The following is a 23,181-nucleotide window of genomic DNA, read 5'->3' as shown; positions in this document are numbered from 1 at the left end:
AGCTTCCAGTAGTTATGGGAGGGAAACATGTCAGGCTAGGTGGAGGGTGGTGTTGTGTATGACTATGCATTCATTTTTATGTGATTTAAAGAGGGAGACATCCTGCAAATACTGAGGCTATATTAATCCAAATAGGGTGTTCCTACATATATTTACCTCCTATGTCACATGTTAAGCAAACCATATAGGCAATACAGGCTGTACCGGATGTTATAAATGTTTTATTAAAAGTTAAGTTTTATATACGGTAGCTCTATAGCTCTCTACAACGAGCATAAATAGGGTTTTGTTTCATTTACATATGACAGAGGAAACCACCTTTAGCCTTCTCCTCAAACATATCAGGTGGTTGGTTTACACTGGACAATGTAAATGTTTTCATTATTACATTATTGTTACAGAATTGCATATGTAGGACAATATACCAAGTGTGGCCTGCCCACTTTGTTGTTCCCTTTTGATTACATTACAATCTTCTATTTCATATCTTATGGTAAAAACAGTAAGAATTACATTCAAGCAAAACAAATGAAAATAAAAATGTGAGTGATCATGTACTGTAGTTGCAACATATATATGTCTACAATTTTCCGTGTCTCCCTTCTCCTGTGGTGAACCTCTTGGCGCCAGCTACGGACTCTTCAGCAACAACTTTGACTCCATTGTTGAATTCAAACTGCATAGCATCTGTAAAGCTGGTAGCATCAAATGAACTGTAGTAAGCAGAGGTTCTGTCAGTATTCATACATCTCTGTGGAAAAGTTGATATTTTTTCTGCTAACTCAATTGCACATTTAAGTCCTGCAAGAAAGAACATGCAATTATTTTAATGCATTAATAGTGATTCCCCTCCCCAAACAAAAGTAAATTAGAACAGTAACAAAAGTTAAATTACAAATAACATAACATAAAGATAATGTTGTAGTTAATCCAAATAGTAAAATAATATATAGTATTAGTTACTTTGCCAACCTTACAGCAACAGTAATATTATTGAAATTCGTGTCAAGATGGATTAAGACAAATCTTATCTCAGATGCATTTATAAAAGCATGAATGTTAGATCCATTTAGTACTGAACATTTAGTATTGGATTTCCTGGTGCCTATTAAAGTGTACCTGCGTGACATGAAGAGATAAACCTTTATGTACAGTGCAAAATATATTAATAACCAGGCTGTTTCTTTTTCCTTTATTTATTTTGCTGCCTGAAAGAGTAAATTTTAGGCATTGAAGTGACTTCTCTCTTGATGGTACCGAAATTGTGATTAGGGGCAAGAAGATCTTGAGATCGTCAAAGCTGCGGGTTTTCCACACCCCGCTGGTACCTGCTCTGCTCCGGCCCCCTCCTCCAGTAAGTCCCGATCCCCCTCGCTGTATTTTCATGCGGTGGGCCACTGTGAAGTGGCGGCATGCGTTGCCCAGTCAGCCGCCAAGAAATTATGTCACTTCCTGTTACAGGCCCCGCTGTTACTGAGCGAACGCTCATTGCCTTTTCACAGCGGTGCGGCGAGGGAGATCTGGTTTCACTGGAGGAGGGGGCCTGGAGCAGAGCAGGTAACAGCAGTAGCACGGGATGCACTACTTAGGGGATCTGCCTATATACACTAAAGGGGGGGGGGGATTTCTGCCTATATAAACTAAGAAGAGGGGAATTGCCTATAAACATTAAAAGGGGGGGGGGGGGGGGGTGATCTGCCTATATACACTAAAGGGGGGGATCTGCCTATCTACACTAAAGGGGATCTGACCATATGCACTAAAGGGGAGGGGGATTTCTGCCTATATAAACTAAGAAGGGGGGATCTGCCTATATACATTAAAAGGGGGAGGGATATCTGCCTATATACACTAAAGGGGGGGGGGGGGATCTGCCTATCTACACTAAAGGGGATCTGACCATATGCACTAAAGGGGAGGATCTGCCTAAATACACTAAAAGAGGGATCTGGCTATATACACTAAAGGGGATCTGGATGGCTAATCTGTACTGTGACACCTATACTGGCTAACCTGTACTGGGCTTACATATATGGGGGTATCTATAGCTAGCAAACCTTTACTGGGGCACCTATAGCTGGCTAAACTAAACTGGGGGCACCTATACTTGGCTACCTATACTAAGGGCACTCATACTCACCATCTGTGTACTGATCCATCGTTGTGTATGGAAAATCGTAAATCAAATCGAAATAGCAACTTCTGGCAGAAATCGTGCATTTCAAGCTGTTCCTAAAATAATTCAGGCCTAACTACTGGTTTCCTTCTTATTTACTGAAAATAAGAAAAACAATCCCCAGCTGTTCACATAACAAAAGCACAGCTTGGACAAGGCAGGATAATATGCACTGTCAGTTTGTGAAGAAGCGCGGAAGAGCCACCGCCATGAGTCAGCGGCAGGTGGCTCTTTCCGCGCATAGTGTGCCTGGACACGGAGAAGCAGCCGCCTCCTCTCAGTGTGAGGCGGCTGTCTCCGTGCAGGGCAGAACGGAGCACGGAGAAACCGCCACGTCGGACGCGGCTGTTAGCACGCATGTCCCCGCTGCAGAGACACCGCAGAGCGGGGCTGCTGTGGCTGGGACTCGTAAGTCCATTTAGATTTAGAAGGACACGCGTGCGCGCGGAAAGGCAGGACCTATATGGCAGCCAGAATCAGGTCAGCTGACCAGGCTGGTCAGCTGACATCCCTGCCTCCTCTCATTGGTCCAGCACTTAGGGAGGTGCTGGAGAGATCCCCGTGTATATATACTGCTAGCTGGTCATTTCTCTGGTGTCTGGCGTTGCGAACACATACGTGGGAGCACTCAGACCTGTAGTCAGATCCTTAAGTGTGCCGGGACCAGCTGGAGCTGTAATCCTACACTTAGCTAGATTCTGTTGATAGCTAAAGTACTAGTTTGATTGTGATTATCTGTTATGACTTTTTGCCTGCCTGACTATCCTCCTGAACTCTGACCTTGTACCTCGATATATCTGATACTCTGTTGCCGAACCCCGGCTCGTCCTTAGACTCTGTTTCTGCCTCCTGATCTTGTACCTCGATATTTCTGATACCCTGTTGCCGAACCCTGCCTGTACCTTAGACTCCGCCTCTGCCTACTGTATCTGTACCTTATCTGTCCATGTGTTTACAACCTGGCTTGTCCGACCTCGAGAACCGACCTTACTGTTGGAGGCGGTTCCCCGTCCTGTTAGTGACACTTCCCCCAGAGTGTCACTTTCAGACTAACCTTCCTACTCTTTCAGCCTGACTCCTCCCGCCTTGGAGAGTTCAGGTCTTCGGAAGGAATCTGTGTAGTACTCCCTACTACACTGAGGCCTAGTCCTCTAAGTGTTACTGTTACACCAAACACTACACTCTACTCAGGTGAACAGAGGTTAGCTGGTATATCGGATTATCGGTGATACTGCAGATCACTTATAATCTGGTATATATCTGTATTCCCAGTGATACTGCAGATCACCGGTAATCAGACCCTCTCTGTGCTTCACTGATCGTTACAGAACGCCAGACCAAAACCAATATGGATGTACATTCTGACCGTCTGGGGGCAATGGCCTCCTCAATGGACGATATCAATTGAGTGCTGGGTGGGCACCAGACACTGATTGATTCATTGTCCGGGTCGTTACAAACCCTCCGGACGGCTATTGATGAGGTACGATCCCCTCCTAGTGCTGATATACGTATGCCAGTACCTGAGAGATTTTCCGGCCACAGATCTGACTTCCGCAATTTTAGGAGTAGAGTGTTGTCGTATTTCGAGTTGAAACCCCAATCTTCAGGCACAATGACCCAAAGGGTCACATTTATCAAGACATTACTGTCAGGCAATTCCCAGACCTGGGCGTACAGCTTACCTGAGGGTGACTTAGCCTTGACATCTGTCGATGAATTCTTCAAAGCAATGGCAGTAATTTACGACGACCCAGATATTGCCTCAACCTCAGAGCAGAAGCTCAAGTTATTACGTCAAGGCAAGGGTCCAGTCGAGGATTACGCCTCTGAATTTAGGAGGTGGTCAGTGACAACCAGGTGGGACAAGTTCGCCCTGTTAGACCGCTTCTTATCTGGGTTTTTGGACGAGGACTCTAGTCTCATGTTGAGTCAGCCGGAGCCCACGACACTTGATGGAGCCATCTCTGCGGCCATCAGGATTGATCGCAGATTGCGCTACCAGCGGCAAACCCGGGGTAAAGACCAGGTTAAACTAGTCTCCTATGCAGCTCCCCCTGAGACGCCACCTTCGCCTGTTTTACCCTCACCTGAACCTATGCAGATAGGTCGGTCAAAACTGTCTCAGGTAGAGCGGAGACGCAGAATGACAGAGCAGTTGTGTCTATATTGTGCGGAGCAAGGTCATTGAGTACGAAACTGCCCCAACAAGCCAGGAGGTGGTCCCAAGAACCAGGGAAATGGCTTGCCTAGGAGTAGTGGGGGGTGACACCCTAGACACACAATTCTCACCCCTTAAAGAGAAAAAGTTGCTTCTCCCTTGTATGATTACATGGGAGAACAATTCGGTAGCCACTGAAGCTTTTGTGGATTCCGGCTCAGCTGCTAATTTCATGAGCATTGAATTTGCTAAAAAATTGGGTATTCCTCTCACCCCAGTGAAGCCTCCCATTCAAGTCATGGCAGTGGATGATTCTCCCCTGCAACGGAATCGTTCCCTGTCACAGACTCCTGAGATGAAGGTCACTATTGGGGTACTGCATGGGGAACAATTGCAGTTTTTTGTATTACATATGTCCACCTCCACTATCATCCTAGGCATGCCGTGGTTACAAATCCACTCACCACAGATAGACTGGGCCACGGGGCAGTTAACAGCATGGTCACCTCATTGTTTCCAGCAGTGTTTAGGGAGACTGACGCTAGGTCAAACCAGGGTACAGGTGGAAGGAGTACCTGAACAGTACTCGGATTATGCTGATGTGTTCTGTCCTAAAGCTGCGGATAAATTGCCCCCGCATCGCCCTTTCGACTGCCCCATTGACCTCCGTTCTGGTTGTATGCCCCCTCGAGGCCATCTGTATAATCTATCTGGACCTGAAAAACTAGCCATGCAGGAGTATATCCGTGAAAACTTAGCCAAGGGCTTCATTCGCCCGTCCCGGTCGCCGGCCGAGGCAGGTTTCTTTTTTGTTAAGAAAAAAGACGGGGGCTTGCGGCCATGTATCGATTACCGGAGCCTAAATAAAATCACAGTGAAGAATCGCTACCCGTTGCCATTAATAGACGATTTATTCACACAGGTCACTGATGCAAAGATTTTTTCGAAACTAGATTTACGGGGGGCATACAATCTGGTGCGTATAAGAAAGGGCGATGAATGGAAAACGGCCTTCAATACACCTGACGGGCATTACGAGTACCTGGTGATGCCCTTCGGGTTATGCAATGCCCCGGCCGTTTTCCAGGAACTCATTAATGAGGTCTTTAAGGAAGTGTTAGGGAAGTTCGTTTTAGTCTATCTAGACGACATTCTTATCTTTTCTAACAACCTCTCTGAACACAGAACCCATGTCAGAATTGTACTGGACAAACTGAGGCAGAATTTGTTGTACGCTAAACTTGAGAAGTGTATTTTCGAGGTTACGTCTGTCGCCTTTTTGGGATATATAATCTCCACCTCGGGCCTGTCTATGGACCCTGCCAAGGTCTCCGCGGTCCTGGAGTGGCCGCAGCCGGTGGGGTTAAAGTCTTTACAACGGTTTTTGGGTTTTGCAAACTATTACAGAAGGTTCATAAAGGGGTACTCCACAGTAGTCGCACCCCTCACCAATCTTACAAAGAAAGGGGCAGACACCACTCACTGGCCTCCCGAGGCCCTACAGGCATTCTCTACGTTAAAGGAGCTGTTCTGCTCAGCACCCTTACTGAGACACGTGGACACTTCTTTTCCTTTTATAGTTGAGGTAGACGCCTCAGAGGTCGGGGTGGGGGCTGTGCTGTCCCAACGTTCAGGCCTATAGGGTAGATTGCAAGCGTGTGCCTTTTTTTCTCGGAGGTTCTCTCCTGCAGAGAGAAACTACGATATAGGCAACAGGGAGCTCCTAGCTATTAAATTAGCCTTCGAAGAGTGGTGTCATTGGCTAGAAGGAGCAGAGCACACGATCACGGTTTATACAGACCACAAGAATCTGGAATACATCAAGGAGGCTAAGAGATTAAGCCCTCGGGAGGCTCGATGGTCCCTGTTTTTCTCAAGGTTCACATTCTTGATCACGTACACTCCAGGTAGTAAGAATACTAAGGCGGATGCACTCTCTAGGTGTTTCGAGCCGGAGACAGCACAGCCCTCGGTCCCCGAGACCATTGTCCCATGGAAATTGGTGTTAGCCGCTACCGAGACTTGGGAGGACTGGAAGGAAACTTTGAGTCCTTTCCAGCAGGATATCCCGGAAGAGAAACCAGATGGGGTTTTGTTTATCCCGTTACCATTCCGTCTCCAGATCCTGGAAATGGTCCATTCACACAAGAATGCTGGACACCCTGGGGCGTCTAGAACGCAAGATCTCGTGGCCAGGTGTGCGTGGTGGCCCTCTCTAGCAGCAGACTGCAAGGAGTTTGTTAGGGAATGTGCGGTGTGCGCAAAAAGCAAGCCCTCCCGGCTGGCACCTGTAGGTACGCTGCAGCCTTTGCCCACCCCGAGTGAACCATGGACCCACTTGTCCATGGATTTTGTGGGTGAGCTTCCTAGGTCTGAGGGCATGTCGGTCATTTGGGTGGTAGTTGACCGCTTCAGTAAAATGGCCCATTTCGTGCCCCTGAAGGGACTCCCCTCGGCTCAGGAACTGGCCGATTTATTCATCACCCATATCTTCCGACTGCATGGCATTCCGGAAGACATAATATCCGATCGGGGAGTCCAGTTTGTCTCAAAATTTTGGAGGGCATTCAGTCACCAAATGGGCATGAGACTGTCATTTTCGTCGGGCTACCACCCACAGACCAATGGTCAGACTGAAAGGGTCAACCAATCGTTAGAGCAATTTTTAAGATGCTACGTTGCCGAAGCGCAGAATGAGTGGGTTAAATTCTTACCTTACGCAGAATTTGCGCACAATAACTTAAAGAGTTCTTCCTCGGGATTCTGTCCGTTTCAGATAGTCACCGGGAAACTACCTACATTTTCTCCGTTGCCGATTGCGTCCACTCCGTTTCCAGCCCTGGAGGCCTGGCAAAGGTCATTCAAGGATATGTGGTGGATCATAAAGGATAACCTAGTGAAGGCATTTCAGAGTCAGAAAGGTCAAGCTGACAAGAGACGCTCTTTAGAGTGGAGATTTCAACCAGGAGATTTGGTCTGGGTGTCCACCCGCCACTTGACCTTGAGACAGCCCTCAGCCAAGTTGGGGCCCAGGTACGTGGGTCCGTTCCGGGTAGCAAGAAAGATCAACAATGTCACGTATACCGTTGATCTTCCCGCTAGCATGCATGGTGCAAGGTCCTTCCATGTGTCCCTACTTAAACCTGCGGTTCATGTGGGCCCCACTCCTCCTCCCCCTGTAATGATAGATGATCGACCTGAATATGAAGTCGAGAAGGTTTTAGACTCTCGTATAGTACAAAACTCAGTACAATACCTGGTGCATTGGAAAGGGTATGGCATTGAAGAGAGGCAATGGGTACCTGGGAGCCGCATGCATGCGGACGAATTAAGAAAGGAGTTTCACGCCCTACATCCCGAGAAACCTGGTAGGAGCTGTCCGGAGTCCACTCCTCGGGGGGAGTCAGCGGCAGTCGGCTCTTTCCGCGCGTAGTGTGCCTGGACACAGAGAGGCAGCCGCCTCCTCTCAGTGTAAGGCGGCTGTCTCCGTGCAGGGCAGAACGGAGCACGGAGAAACCGCCGCGTCGGACACGGCGGTTAGCGCGCATGTCCCCGCGCCGGAGACACCACAGAGCGGGGCTGCTGTGGCTGGGACTCGTAATCCATTTAGATTTAGAAGGACGCGCTTGCGCGCGGAAAGGCAGGACCTATATGGCAGCCAGAATCAGGTCAGCTGACCAGGCTGGTCAGCTGACATCCCTGCCTCCTCTCATTGGTCCAGCACTTAGGGAGGTGCTGGAGAGATCCCCGTGTATATATACTGCTAGCTGGTCATTTCTCTGGTGTCTGGCGTTGCGAACACATACGTGGGAGCACTCAGACCTGTAGTCAGATCCTTAAGTGTGCTGGGACCAGCTGGAGCTGTAATCCTACACTTAGCTAGATTCTGTTGATAGCTAAAGTACTAGTTTGATTGTGATTATCTGTTATGACTTTTTGCCTGCCTGACTATCCTCCTGAACTCTGACCTTGTACCTCGATATTTCTGATACTCTGTTGCCGAACCCCGGCTCGTCCTTAGACTCTGTTTCTGCCTCCTGATCTTGTACCTCGATATTTCTGATACCCTGTTGCCGAACCCTGCCTGTACCTTAGACTCCGCCTCTGCCTACTGTATCTGTACCTTATCTGTCCGTGTGTTTACAACCTGGCTTGTCCGACCTCGAGAACCAACCTTACTGTTGGAGGCGGTTCCCCGTCCTGTTAGTGACACTTCCCCCAGAGTGTCACTTTCAGACTAACCTTCCTACTCTTTCAGCCTGACTCCTCCCGTCTTGGAGAGTTCAGGTCTTCGGAAGGAATCTGTGTAGTACTCCCTACTACACTGAGGCCTAGTCCTCTAAGTGTTACTGTTACACCAAACACTACACTCTACTCAGGTGAACAGAGGTTAGCTGGTATATCGGATTATTGGTGATACTGCAGATCACTTATAATCTGGTATATATCTGTATTCCCAGTGATACTGCAGAGCACCGGTAATCAGACCCTCTCTGTGCTTCACCGATCGTTACACAGTTTAAGACCTTCTTCAGGTAAGTGTTAGGGGTCGTTCCACTAAGGGTGATTTGCAGCTTTTTCTCCGCACGTTAATTTGGACCAGGATTGTCCATGTGTGTACTGGGCTATATAGCAGCGAATACCACAGCTGGCCCCACAGAAAGCTGGAGAAAGCCTTAAAAATAGCTGGATGATGAAATACCATAAGGTGTAATTAGGACCTCCTACCTGAATTCCTAAAATAATTAGAAAAACTGATAAGAATATTCAGCTCCTGCGTTTCCCTTCAATACAAATCATGTTAGTTTGCTGCTGAAACTAATGTCTCTAATTTATTCTTCATGATGTCCATCTCCACCTGAACATCCCTAAGTTACTACATCTAGCCAGAAACAACATGCCAAATGTCATTCTACTTTGCTTACAGTATATTCTGCAAACACCACTTGATTTTATTAGCCTTAGTTTTAAAGATAGCCCAATACCTGCCAACTAAAACACTCATATTTTAATTTGAATTAGGGAAACAACATGGCCAGGGCTGCAAGGCAGCCGTAGTGAGACTAAAGAGACATTAGTCACTTCTTGGACGAAGTGCTGTTAGTTTCAGGAGGTCTAAATATCGTTCTATGTTGTCATTTTGTACACTTCATACGTGATCACCACCCTAGGTACTCCTTGTATACAAACTGTACACTTGCAAGGAAAAACATCAGGCAGAAAATGTCTTGGCACTAAATTCTGAAACATTATGCTCATTACAGCAGTGTGTAGAAGTGGTTCATGGAAAAGTATTCTAGCCGCAGCTTATAATGTAAACCATGCAAATGTCTATGGAGGGACATTAGACTAGAGGCTGCTGTGGGGACAGTAACTGGTGGGATTGGTTTGCATGATAACTGGAATGGAAAGAAGGGACAAATAAACAATTTGTAAAGCTATGAAACCATGATACAAAGGGGCCGACTCCAGAAAAAGCTGCTTAGAAAGTACATGTAGCTACCATCCCTTCTTGTTTGCTCACAGTGCGTTCTCAACACCTACTCACTTTTCAGAACCTCTCAGCTTGGAACAACTGCTTCACTGAATGCCTACAGTAAGAATGAAGTCCTTCAAACACTCTCTGATAAATACAATGGTTTGTAAAGGTTTCCCATTGCTGTCAAGAAAGGTTTCCTGGCTGCTGTTGCTCATACTTTATTTACAAAACTTGAAAGATCAAATTCTGGCATTAGTAAGCCCCACCTCCTTTTTGTTTTCAACCTTTATCTAGAATGTGATGTTTGGATTTAGCCACTGGCTTATGTTTAATAGGTAGGACTTCTCCATTCATGTGTAACAATGCTCAACCAATGGAAATTAGAAACAAACATTAGGGACTTTGTAAACGAAAAAACCTGTGGAATTGTAAAGATGAACCCTCTCATTTCACATTACACTGTACCAGAAAGACATTTCTTGTACAGTATATGACTGGGGAATGCCTTTTAGCTTTGTGCATTCTACAAGCCCAACTAAATGCAAAACTGAAGATGTTCAATTTTTATATTTCACGTTATATAGTGTGAATTATTCGAATATCACAATACAGAACATCTGCTTCCGGTACACTCCTTGCTTTTCCTTTAAATCTGTGCCACTAGCCTTGATTGCAAACCAATAACTTTCTGATATCAACTATTTACTGATTACCACCTGTATCTCTAGATATCTAATTGGATATTAGAAGAAATCTGACTACTGAACAGAATGCTGATGCTGGACTTGTATTGCTCCCTTACCTGTAATACCTGGTACACACGTTGTAATTTTCCTGTCAGATAATATCCCACATATCCGATCTGCTTCTTAGTGAGAAAGAGATGTATTTTGAGCAATACTGATCTAAAAATTGGTCCCCTTCTCCATCGAAAGCAGATCGGATAATGCGGAAAATATGGAATGTGAGGAATTTGCCAAAACAATAGAAGGGACATCACTCTATGTTAAAGTATTAAGTGCAATCTTTATTCAAATTGGATGTATAACCAACAATAAATCTTTATCAAAACATAAGTGGAACACTCCATTCAACACAGCACAACATCTCAAAACACACTCCTTTCTACACTCTCACTAAGGTTCCAAACAGATTGCATCTTCAGAATGGAGGAGCAGGGAGAGACCGACGATGCTGGCTACCACAAGCCGTTCAGGCCAAAAGAAGCAGAAAGGTCAGTCTCACCAAACTTGAGTTCCTTTACGCTGTCAGCCCCCGCACCAGCTGTAGATGTAGGTCAGGCTTTGCAGTAGCTTGTCCAGAGTGCTTTGTTGGCTATGCATGCAGTGCCAGATATACAGCTCACACGACCAGAATCTGCACCGGCTTCACAGCTTGAGGCAGGGAACACACTTGACTGTTTTCGTGTGCGTTTCATGTTAATCAATGGGCTAGTGCACACTTACTGTGTTATTCGCACGCAGAAAAAAATTGACATTCTGCATGATGACTCTGCACATTTTGGCAGTTTTTTCTATCAATTACATCAGCTGCTGTGAAAAAACGCGCACGTTTTTCTGCATGGAAACACACTTGGTGTGCAGAAAAAGTATGCAGAAAAATGCGCACGGAAAACTAAAAGTCAAGTGTGTTCCCTGCCTGAAGGAACTGTTAACACTGACCTTTCTACTTCTTTTGGTCTGAATGGCTTGCCATAGCCAGCATCACCAGTCTCTCCCTGCTCCTTCATTTTGAAGATGCCAACTATTTGTTTGGTATCGGTACCTTGATGAGAGTGTAAAAGGGAGTGTTTGTGTTTTGAGATGACGTTGTGCTGTGTTTATGGAACGCTCCACTTATGTTTTTAGATGGTTTTAGTGTTAGTCATACACATAATTTGAATAAAGTTTGTACTTTATACTTTAACATACTTACAGAGTGATGTCGCTTCCATTGTTTTGGCACATGATTAATGGTTTTAGTGACGTCATCCCTGCATTTTTGCAGTAGTTGGGTTGTACACATGGTTGAGTTAGTGCTGTATTTGCCTTTTCAGAACGAAAGGGAATTTCCTATCCGATGGGAAAACTGAATTGTGTGTAACAGGCATAATCCTCCTGCTGTAGTTCTACAGATGAAAAAATAGCATTTTTTGTGTTACTTATTAAAAATTGATTTAGAGGGCCTAGGATTTAAATATATTTTCCAATTGATTTATTTTTTTCAAGACTAAAACACTAACCTCTAACAACCTGTTTTTTTTGAGAATTTAAATGTGTATAGTTAGCTTTATGATACAGAACTGAGCTAGGTATGGATGCCAGCAAGATTCTAGATAGTATACAATCAGAAGATAACAAAGCAGTGAGATATGAAACAGGAATGGACCCACTACTACCAACCACACAAACGCCAGAGGGAGTCAGGAATCCAGAGGACTCATATAAACAGCAAAAAGAAAAGTTTTGCAGTTTATAGGAGTAGTAGTTTGTTCCAGAAAGAGCAGCAGCCCGGTCGCCGTGGCGGATGCGGGCCCCATATCCGTCTCCAATCCATCCTTCTATCCTGTGCAGGTCAGGACTGGCTTAGTGGACACATTTCAGGATATAATAGAAAGCAAACTTATGCGCATTACAAAGGTGTCCAGGGCCAGGTCAGATCTTTCTGCACAGGAGTACGCAATCCAGACAAAGGGTTGGCCGTAGTTGTTCTGGACGCTGACTCCTATAAGGTGGAGGCCTTGCGACAGCTACATGACACCATTACTTATCAAGTTTTGAGCAAGGATCCCACGGCATGTTTTCAGGCTAAATTGAAACAAATGTTGAATACGGGGGTATCCTTGTGAGTCTTTATGGAAAGGGAGCGGGATTATCTTATGGTGGAAGCACCAGTTATTGCTATATTCCACCATCTCCCTAAGGTGCACAAACCGGAAGTTCCACCAAGGGGTGGCGATTGTTGCGGGCATTGGCTCCTTGGGGGAGCGTCTAGGTCAGTGGGCGATTGTTGCAGGCATTGGCTCCTTGGGGGAGCGTCTAGGTCAGTGGGTAGACTGCAGTCTTCAACCCCTAGTCCAAAGGCTCTCTGGATACTTGCGAGATACGACACACGTACTTAACAGCCTGAATCCTTTGCGGTGGGAGAATCACTTCTCATGGGTCACCATGGACATGGCTTCACTTTATTCCTCAATTCCTCATGATTTAGCTTTGAAAGCTCTAGATTTTCACATTCAGAAGTATGGTTTTTTTTTCTAGGGAGCTCGAGGGGTTCCTCGTATCAGCGGTGGATCGTCTGTTGACCCATAATTATTTTATGTTTGACGGGGTTTACTATCTCCAGAGATGCGGAGCTTCTATGGGAGCCAAGTTCTCACCATCCCTGGCCAATTTATATATGGGATGGTGGGAGGAGCTCCACATCTTTGGACCAGAGAACCCCTTTAGAGATTTAGTTTTTTGGTATGGTCGCTACATAGATGATCTGCTCTGCTAATAAATGGGGGGGGGGGGGGGTTTCCAGATTCCGTGTCTCAGTTTCTATCCTACTGCAATGACAATGATCTCATCTTGTCATTTACGGTTAGCTGCGATCCTACAGAAATCACTTATCTGGATCTTACTCTCAGTGGATCGCGATTTTTGAATAGGATAGTTACCAAAACTTACCGTAAGGATTGTGCAGGGAACTATCTCCTTTTAGCCTCTAGCTACCATCCGAAACATAGCTTGAGGGCGTTCCCCTATGGAAAATTATTGAGAGCAGCTATAAATTGCTCTGACCCCAGGGATATGGAGAGGGAACTGGACGTGGTGGAGAGGGGACTCCAGGATAGGGGCTATGACAACTCTGATTAAAAAAGTCAGAAATCAAGTGCGCTGTAAAAATCGCAGAGTTGTTATACAAGGGTACTGACAGCAGAATGGGACAGAGAAGAAAGGGGGTAACGTTTACGACCCCTTATAGTCTAGAGTATAATAAAGTTATTAATATTGTCAAAAAATACCCATTCTGCACTCGCACCCAAAGCTCCGGAGGATTCTGGAGGAAGGTTGCAGTTTTTCTGCACGCCGAGCCCCCACCCTGGAGTCTCAACTCTCCCCTAGTCTCTTCTCCAGCTCAGAAATACAGGTCTCTACCTGGTTGACGTATAAAGGCTCTTTCCAATGCGGGTACAATACCTATAGATACTGCTGTGTTCATGGTTCGACCCAGTGAGATATTTTCCACTTCAAATGGTGCAAGGTTTCAAATTAAACAGTACATTCATTGTAATACTTATAGCGTGGTTTATCTCATTGGCTGCACCCTTTGCAGATTGCAGTATGTAGGATGTACTATGCGACCTCTACGCCAACTCATCTCTGAACACTACAATGGTCCTTCCGGATGCCTGAGAAACGAAGCTTACGTTTCTCAGGTCTCCAGTGTGTCCAAACATTTTTTTATATTCACCAGGGAGATATGAAGGGATTTGTGTTTCAGGGGGTGGAGAGGGTCACATGTTCCATTAGAGGCGGTGACACATATAGATTTTTTAGAAAAAGAGAGGCCTTCTGGATTTGGAGATTGGCCACACGGATCCCTATGGGTTTAAATTCCAGAATGGACATTAGCCTATCCTATGATACGGGCTTCTAGTCAGACCAGTTTTGATAATGTATCAGTCTGCCATATCCATCTACCTTGTTGTGAAGTTACTGACAAATTTGACACCTTACCCGTCTATAGGTCAAGGAAGAAATTCACAGACTCTGGCACTCCATAGGATAACTTCTGTTTATTGAAGCCACACAGCAACAGATACAACCATCTACCCGTCTATAGTATTATTGTATTTCTATCTTGTGCAACTAGGATTACTTGACATTGTTAATGTACTATGTGTACCTTGGTTTTATGTAACTTTATATACAGGCCTTTGCCATTTTATATTGAAATATTTGTACATGTTGCTTTAAGGTTGGTGGCCACGCCGCACTTCCTGTGAGGTGGGGCCATACTATTTAAACCAATGCTTAGTAACAGTTTGTAAGGTATGATTAAGGAGCCATAAGCTCCGATACGCGTGAGCTTTTTTAACACTGTGTATCCACTGACGTGACAATAAATGGAGATTTTTTTTTTCATCCAGTCATTGGTGTAGCGGAATCCCTTTTCTTATTGCAAAGCAGTGAGATAGTAGATGTCTAAAACAATCATGACAACTACTGTCATGTATACAAATAAAACATCTCATGTTAAAGATTATACTTTATTCACGAGGATTTGCTGTGCATGCATACTGAACACATACATGCTATCTACTGCCCCCGATTACATCATTGATCCAGAAGGCTATATGGCCGCCAGCTTATTCAGAGGTCGGAGGTGTATCAGGGGATAGGTTGGGGCACATTTTGCATGTATGAGTTTTCTAATTGTTTTTATCTTGCATTACCTTAATAATATATTGTGTATTTGACAAACTTTATACCTGCATTTATTTAGTTTGTTTACTGAAACTGTGGGCTGTGTTCCACAAGGTCTAATGCTGGGAATACATGATTTTTTTTTTTTTGCAGATTTGCTTTCCGATCAATTCTCAGATCGTTTTTCTGATTGATTTCCATTCACTTTTATGAAAAATCGATCAGAAAAACGATCATCATCATATAAGACCTGCTGGAGATTATCTATCGAGCCATCTATTTGCCGAAAAATCTCATGGTTTATTCCCAGCATAAGAGATAATCCTATTAGCAACAGTCTCATTCTGAGCCAAGATCCCTGCAAAGCTGATCCTCTAACTTGCAGACCTAAGCTGTCTCCCACTGATCCCCAAAGTCTGTGCAAGGCTGCTCTTCCAACATCACCTGGGGATGTACCCCAACACCCCTCCCCACTTCTCTCTGCACAGGGAAGTAACTCCGTTTTAAATGTTTTAACCAGGTGTACTACAGTTTCTGCCAGTTCCCGGCTTGTAGACTGATGAAGTGTTTGGCTCACCTATTCCTTAGAGAGCACAAGAACTTGGATCCCAAACCCATCAAGATTTAAAGACAACACTGCATTTCATTCTGACTAAAGCCAGGTTATTCATTACATCTTCCAGGTGGGATGTTACAAATCTAGTCCCAAACCTGGCTCTCCATTCCCACAACATTACTACATACATATTTTTATCTTTAGTGTACACACACATGTCTACCTCAGTCCGTCACAAGATGTCTAATTCAGTAATATATTCCAGGGTTATTTTCCTAATAATGAAAAATTATGAATATGTTTTGACGGTGAGTAAGTGGCATGATGCATTTCACTAAAATAGTAGCTACATCGATGAGTAATACTTGCCTATAGACTACCAAGCAGACACAAGTGACTATTCTGACTGTATGCCAGAGTCAGTGCAGAGTCATATATGACAATTTAACCTTTGGCCACAAAGTTATATTGCTCTAAGGTGGTAGAGTTATAGTACTTTTCACCAGTAAACACGGAAAGAACAGAAAGTGAAAACTGTTGATGTGTATCAAGGGCTTTTCACTTAGCGTATTACCTTCATAACACTGTACTCAGTTTTACTCTGAAATGTGAAAAAAAAAGTAAAATTTGGAAAATATTGCAGAAGTTTGTTCTGTTCAAGAGGAAAAAGAAATCCTCTGAGCCTAAAGTCTTTTAATTCTTTGGTGGCAGTGATGAGTCACAGCATTGGTGCTTAACCCAAGGGACAAATATTAAAGGGATGATTAGTATAACTTAGGCCTGCTGTTTGCAGGATAGCAGCGTATCCTATATGAGTGGAAATACTTATGGTCTTGATTCTGAAGTAAATTACAAAGTGGTACATTTAGTAATTGTGTGCTGCAGGATTCAAGTATTCAGTACTGAACCTTGCTGTGCAGCTACAGACCTGAGATATTAGACTGGCAAGATTCAACTGTAAAGCTTCATTTCCACTAGGACCTTCAGTGTCCTGTAGTGCTTTTTTGTGTGTTTTTCCAGACACAGTGTGCATTCATTTGCATTGAAACATACACATACTCTGTAGCTCTGCACGTTTGTCAACGGACAATCGCACGTGGCGTCCAGAAAAAAAAGTTACATGCTGTAAATTTTTTCCGTATGTGAACAAGCCTGGAAAAAAACATTTAGATGGAAACAGCTAATTGACTTTCAACAAGCACTCAGTTTTAATGGAAGTCTTGTGTGTGGAAATATAACTTCTTGAGACACATACTAAGGTAAGAAAGCAAATCATCTCCAGGATTTCATGTTGTTCCTGATTAGGGATGATCAATGAGATGCAAATTGTTCATAATTATGCAAATTTTTATGCAAATGTATGCTGTTTGAAAATAGACCAATCAATTTAAACCCAGGTTTACAATGATTGGTCCATTTTCAAGCTGCACACATTTGCATAAAAAAATTGCATAAATTTGCATCAACTCAGAATAATTTGCATATCTGTGATCACCCCTATGAGAATAAAAGGATAATTAGTTCAGTCCAAAGTTTTCCTATTCTACGGTCCATGTGGCTGAGGTGGATTAACAATAATCTATCACATTTCTGTCCGTTAAAAGACTTGCTTTCAGTTGTTTTTGGTGCTTGTTTTTCTGTAAATAGCTTGTCAATAGCCATTACAGCACAGATAAAGCACTGGTCTTGGTGAATCACAAAGACTGTCTCCAAACTTGCTTTTTACTGTGCCTGTCCCAGGAGGCAAAAACACCTGCTACCCCTTCCCTAGCGTTATAGCTTTTAATCCAAAAGATCATAAGCATTTTTAAGGGAAACAGAAGGCTAAAGTCTTGGAAGGATTTAGTCTTCAGTGACCAAATTTGATGTAAAATCAAGGATGTTTCTGAGTAAAGTGTATTTCTAAGTACCAACTGGTTAAAACCCAAATGAACGCACATGTATTTCCCTAGTCCGCTGTGGGGATTCAGTGGTAGAGCTTGGTTTTTGCTGAAGTAGGGGAGAGGTGACAGCCAGCACACTTGTGTTGCGGTTCGGTGGGGGTTTGTAGGTTCCTGAAGTGCAAAGTCTAAGGTGCCAGGACATCAGTGCCTATAGGCTCCTGTGATGTAAATCCGGGCCTGGCAGTAGAGATGGTTAACTAGATGAAATGCATGTTGCATGCAGCTTGGAGCTTGACCAATCAAATTTTAATTATTAGTTAGTATTTATGTAATGCTGGCAAAATAGCTCTTTTACTGAGTATATAGTTTTGTCACTAAATGGCCATCAGAAGGGCTCAGAAACGAATGCCTATTAGAGTCATATGTGCATTGTAGTCTAGGGTCAGTTTAGGGGGAAGCCAATTAACATATCTGTATGTCTTTTTGGCATATGGAAGAAAATCAGAGTGCTCAAAGGAAATCCACCCAAACATAGGGAAACTCTGCATATAGTACCCTGGCTGGGATTCACACAGAGGACCCACTGCTGCAAGGCTATCCACTATGCCACCATGCTGCAAATGAGCTTCCTGCTGTTTTCATTGGCCCAATTCCAAGCTACATCCAACTCCAAATGCATCTCATTGCATTTCTCATTGATTATCGCCAATTACCAGTCAAAGAAATGTGACTGTATGGTTTCCAAAACTGGTTGAAACCTAATAGCCTATTATTACATAAGATTGTCTTAATTGGGTACTGCAGTTGTAGTCTTGAGAGTGCTGCAGATAGGTCATTTGGTGTGCTCGCTAATGCCAAAATTTCAGCCTGCATAAATCCTGAGAAGGCAGATCACAATATCTCCATCCCTTCTCCCCCACATATGTTTTTACACAAATTCACCTGTGCAGAGAGATGAGCCTCAGCTCACCTTTCAACATACATATTTTAAGCTTGAATATTTCAGTTGTATCAGACATTCTCATGCACCATCATCCTCAATATTTTCACATGTAGCCAAGCTCTTTCAAGTTATATGCACAGCAACCCTTTCCTGTCCAGCTTATTTGATGGGGTGTCAGTAACCCAACGATGGTAAGGGTCATGTGGCAATTCTGAAAACCAGGCGTTCTAAGATTTTCATTTGCAAGTCAGGAGATGCTGAAGCATGTTATGTGGAGTAGAGAGCGTGATCAACTGATGCAATTCAGCTACAGTTCTGTACTGGGGAGAAGAGGAGTGTCAGTTCCTGTTTGGCATTTGAGGTCAGGTACACTTAAAGGACCACTTCAGCAAAAAAAGTAAGCAGTTAAAATCTGAGAGAACCAACAGATTTTGAAGTAGTCTCTCTCCTCATGGCGGGTGCTCAGGGTTTCCTTTGATTTCAGAAGCATTTCCTGACCATCAGTTCCTAAGTCTATCTGCAGAAATAAAGTGCAGATAAGTGGGGAGGCTGGCTGGTATCTTACTGTTTTGGCAGCTAATCTGCTGTTCAGGAAATGCTTTTGAAAACAAAGAAAGCCCTGAGAATCCACCATGAGTGGATGGACTAGTCCAAAACATGCCAATTCTTTCAGAATTAAACTGCTTGCTTTTTTTGCTGGCGTAATCCTTTAAAAGTTAGTAGTCAGCAGCCCATTCACTAGCTACTTCCAGCAGCATAGATTTCCAGAGCTGAAAGCTGCAGTTTTCTCACAAACCTCTATGCCCCACCCAAGCAGCAGCTTAGAAGACATGGGCTGCTATTAACTCCTTCAGCTGGGACGCTTCAGATTATCTGGCCAAGTTTCTGGAAACAGTGCTTCAGCATCAGAAACAGTCTTCACACAGAAAGGTAACCATAGAGCACTCTGCAAACCAGTTACCATATGGAATGAATACAGTTTAGATATACACTTAGATTTGGGCATTCGTATTTTGCTTCTGATCTTCTTGAAAGTAAAATGCAACATTCAAGGTGCAATTTAAGTTCTGTACTGACCTTGTCCATCAGGGACCACACGATTTGCTAGTCCAAAGGCCAATGCTTCCTGGGCACTAACCGGCCTTCCGGTAAGTATAAGATCCAGAGCCCTTGAAAGGCCAATTAGCTTTGGCAACCTTACTGTTCCTCCATCAATTAAAGGCACTCCTGCAACAGTAAACAAGGTTTTTCTTTATTCATTTTAAGAGCACCATGACTGTGATACAAAGGTAAATAACTACATGGAGTAGCATGTTATGTCTAGTTCAATATGATGCGACTTGCCAACCATTTGGAAATGTGAAGCTTTACTGCACACAAGCCCCTGTCTGTAGCTTGTACAGCTAAGAGCTAAAACTAAAAATAAAGAATAATGATTTTGATAGTACTTTTCACCTACTTTTGTGGTACTTATTCAATTGCAGAGCGCTGAAAAGTTATTTTAAGCTATGTACTCATCTCGCAATGCAGGGAGATGGATCCAGCTACGTTTCCCTGACAACGAGCGAGCGCTCCCCCGATCCATCTTCCTCCATGTTCCAGCCTGTGGGTATGCACGACGTCATGCGATATTACACAACGGCCAAACGAGACTTCAAACATTCACGCTACTTTGCATGGGAGTCGTCAGGGATCTTAAAGCTCCAATCCGCCGTGATAGTCATTATTGCCACGCGACACTAAACAAAGTTTGCGTGATTATGTGCCTGTACCCACATCGAAAGACTGCGTAAACGATCAAAAAAAAAATCACCTGTCGGCAGGAAAATCGTTAGAAAGATTGTGAGGACTGTACGGGCCTTTAAAGGGACTCCGAGCACCTCTCATAGGTATGCCTTTACGCCAGACAACTTCCAACAAAGTTGTGCTATGACCCCTCTGGAGGAGCCTCTTGCAATGGCCATGTGTGCCACTTCCTCTTCCTGCTTCATTCAGTGATGCACTTCTCTAACAGAGAAGATAGGGGTGACCCGGAAGTTATAACATAGCTAAGGTGGAAGCTGCGATTTTTAAATTGAAATCGAATGAAAACTATGTGGTGTTAGGCATCAAATGAAAGAGGAGAGCACAAGCTACAGAAAGGTATGCATCTTTAAGTACTTTGCAGTACAGGTCTACTGGTCGGAGTCTCTAGGCATACCCATGAGAGGTGCCCGGAGTCTCTTTAAAGAGAAGATGAAAAATAATCTCCTAGGAGAAAGGACCTGATCCAATTAACTTTTGTCCATAATTTTGACAGTACTTTTTCACCTACTTTTTGGTACTTTTTCAATTGCTGAGGGCAAAAGTCATTTTAAACAGAAGATGAAAAACTCCCCTTTGAGAAAATTTAGAAGAAAAAGTAAATTAGATCAGGCACGAAAAGTTAATTGTATGTGGGCCAATGGCCCTTATCCAATTAACTTTTTCTCCTGGGTTTTCTCCCAGGAGATAATTTTCAGATGTATCTAAAAAAATAACTTCAGCATTTAGCAAAAAGTACTAAAAGTGAGTAGAAAGTTAATACAACATCAAACTTATTTTGAGTATTTCCTTGCATGGATGGAGCTTTAGGGCTAGTTCACAGGGCTCAATTCCTTTGCAAAATAGTTATGCATGTCAACCCACTACCCATACAATTGTATGTACTTCGTTGTAACGGATCGCGTTACAGACCTTGTAATAAAGTCTATATCCAATTGCCATTGCAGTTCACACTCATAACATGTGTGTTATGCAACTGACCACTGTGAATACAGCCTTAAAGGTATTTTATTGGTAAGGTTTGAAAATATCTCCTCGGAGAAAACTTAATAGGATATGAGCCAATTAGTCCCCACCTGTGTATTTAACACAATTACCTATAAAATTGTAACGATATAAATAACTTACTTACACATACATACATTTAGATATTGGCAATGTAAAACGTGTTCCTTTGTCAATCTGGCAAATCCAAAAATTGTCTTGGGATGAAATGTATGTTACACAAGCAACGTACAGGCTGTGTGTATTATGCAGGTCATATACTTTGCGCAATGCCCAGTAAAATGTAGCCTTCTGTACGCAGTTATCTAGTGAATACATCCCATTGTGCTCTATATTAAAGTCATAGATCTTGAGAGTTAAGTTGGCATAGTAATCTGTGCATAAAATTGTGTGTTAAAGCGTAACGCTGGTTCACGCATCAACCCTATAGATAAAGGTTGCACCCACTGTGTCAGGAGGACGTCTCTCCCTATTTGCCCTTTCAAAGATTTCTAGTGACCTTTTAATGTGACAAAGGCTTCACTGATCATAGGGAATCTCAACTCACTTTACTGTCACTTAGTCAAATTACATTGGCTCCAATCTCTGGAACTACTGAAAAGTCAGACGTAGTTTTCCCTTAATTTGACTTTTTCATCACATATCCTGTTTCTGTTACCTAGACATCCAATAGATTTGCTTTAGAGCACTACAGGGTCTTAAAGGGGATCTGAAGTGAAAATAAACTTATGAAATAATGCATTGCATGTGTAGTACAGCTAAGAAATCGAACATTAGTAGCTCAGAAACCAGTCTCATATTGTTTCCAGTACAGGAAGAGTTAAGAAACATCACTTGGTATCCATGCAAAACAGCTTCTCTGAGCTCTCTGACCCAACTTGGGTCTCTGTTTTCTGAGTCACTTTTACTTCAAAGAAACAGTGACAGGCAGCTTCAGATAAGATTTTTGCTGCATGGAAGTTGAAAGGTTCATTAGCCCTGCTCTGTTACATAGTTTAAAATACAGTGTGGTTTGTAAAATATGATAGAATGATGCAATGCTATAAAAAAAGCTATATACCTGAAAATAAAAACATGAGACTCTTTTCTTTGCAACTAATGCTTTATTAGTTATTCATACTACACACACAATTAATTATGTCATACTTTTTTCACTTCAGTGTCACTTTAAAGGGAAGGTTCAGGGAGGGTGGGTAAAAAATAAAAATCAATTTCCACTTACCTGGGGCTTCCTCCAGCCCGTGGCAGGCAGGAGGTGCCTTCGCCGCCGCTCCGCAGGTTCCCGGTGGTCTCCGGTGGCCGACCCGACCTGGCCAGGCCGGCTGCCAGGTCGGGCTCTTCTGCGCTCCAAGGCCCGGAACTTCTGCGTCCCACGCCGGCGCTCTGACGTCATCGGACGTCCTCCGGGCTCTACTGCGCAGGCGCAGATGACGTCAGCGCGCCGGCGTGGGACGCAGAAGTTCCGGGCCTTGGAGCGCAGAAGAGCCCGACCTGGCAGCCGGCCTGGCTAGGTCGGGTCGGCCACCGGAGACCACCGGGAGCCTGCGGAGCGGCGGCGAGGGCACCTCCTGCCTGCCACGGGCTGGAGGAAGCCCCAGGTAAGTGGAAATTGATTTTTATTTTTTACCCACCCTCCCTGAACCTTCCCTTTAAATGTGAATTTATGTTATTTCCATTTTTGAGAAAAAGCAAGACGTTTTGAATCAGGATGAAAAACCAGAAGCTTACCCTTTTTCTTTTGAATTAGACAATAAATGGTAT

At 43.8% G+C, this 23,181-nt stretch overlaps 1 protein-coding gene across 2 annotated transcripts in view; it reads right to left on the bottom strand.

The window, feature by feature from the left end:
- Window positions 1–201: 201 nt before the first annotated feature.
- The window catches only part of LOC137518691 (enoyl-CoA hydratase EchA19-like), a 100,247-nt gene continuing 77,267 nt past the window's right edge, over window positions 202–23,181 (bottom strand). For both annotated transcript variants that reach the window (XM_068236862.1, XM_068236863.1), the window contains 2 exons: window positions 19,690–19,839; window positions 202–801 (listed from right to left, as the gene is read on the bottom strand). In XM_068236862.1, the coding sequence (XP_068092963.1) occupies window positions 581–801; window positions 19,690–19,839 (371 nt within the window). In that variant the 3' untranslated portion in view covers window positions 202–580. The remainder of the gene's footprint in view (window positions 802–19,689; window positions 19,840–23,181) is intronic.

This window comes from Hyperolius riggenbachi, chromosome 5 (assembly GCF_040937935.1).
Source record: "Hyperolius riggenbachi isolate aHypRig1 chromosome 5, aHypRig1.pri, whole genome shotgun sequence".
NCBI classification, from domain to species: Eukaryota; Metazoa; Chordata; class Amphibia; order Anura; family Hyperoliidae; genus Hyperolius; species Hyperolius riggenbachi.
The sequence above is the reverse complement of the archived record's forward strand: the minus strand, read 5'-3'. Positions and strand labels throughout refer to the sequence as shown.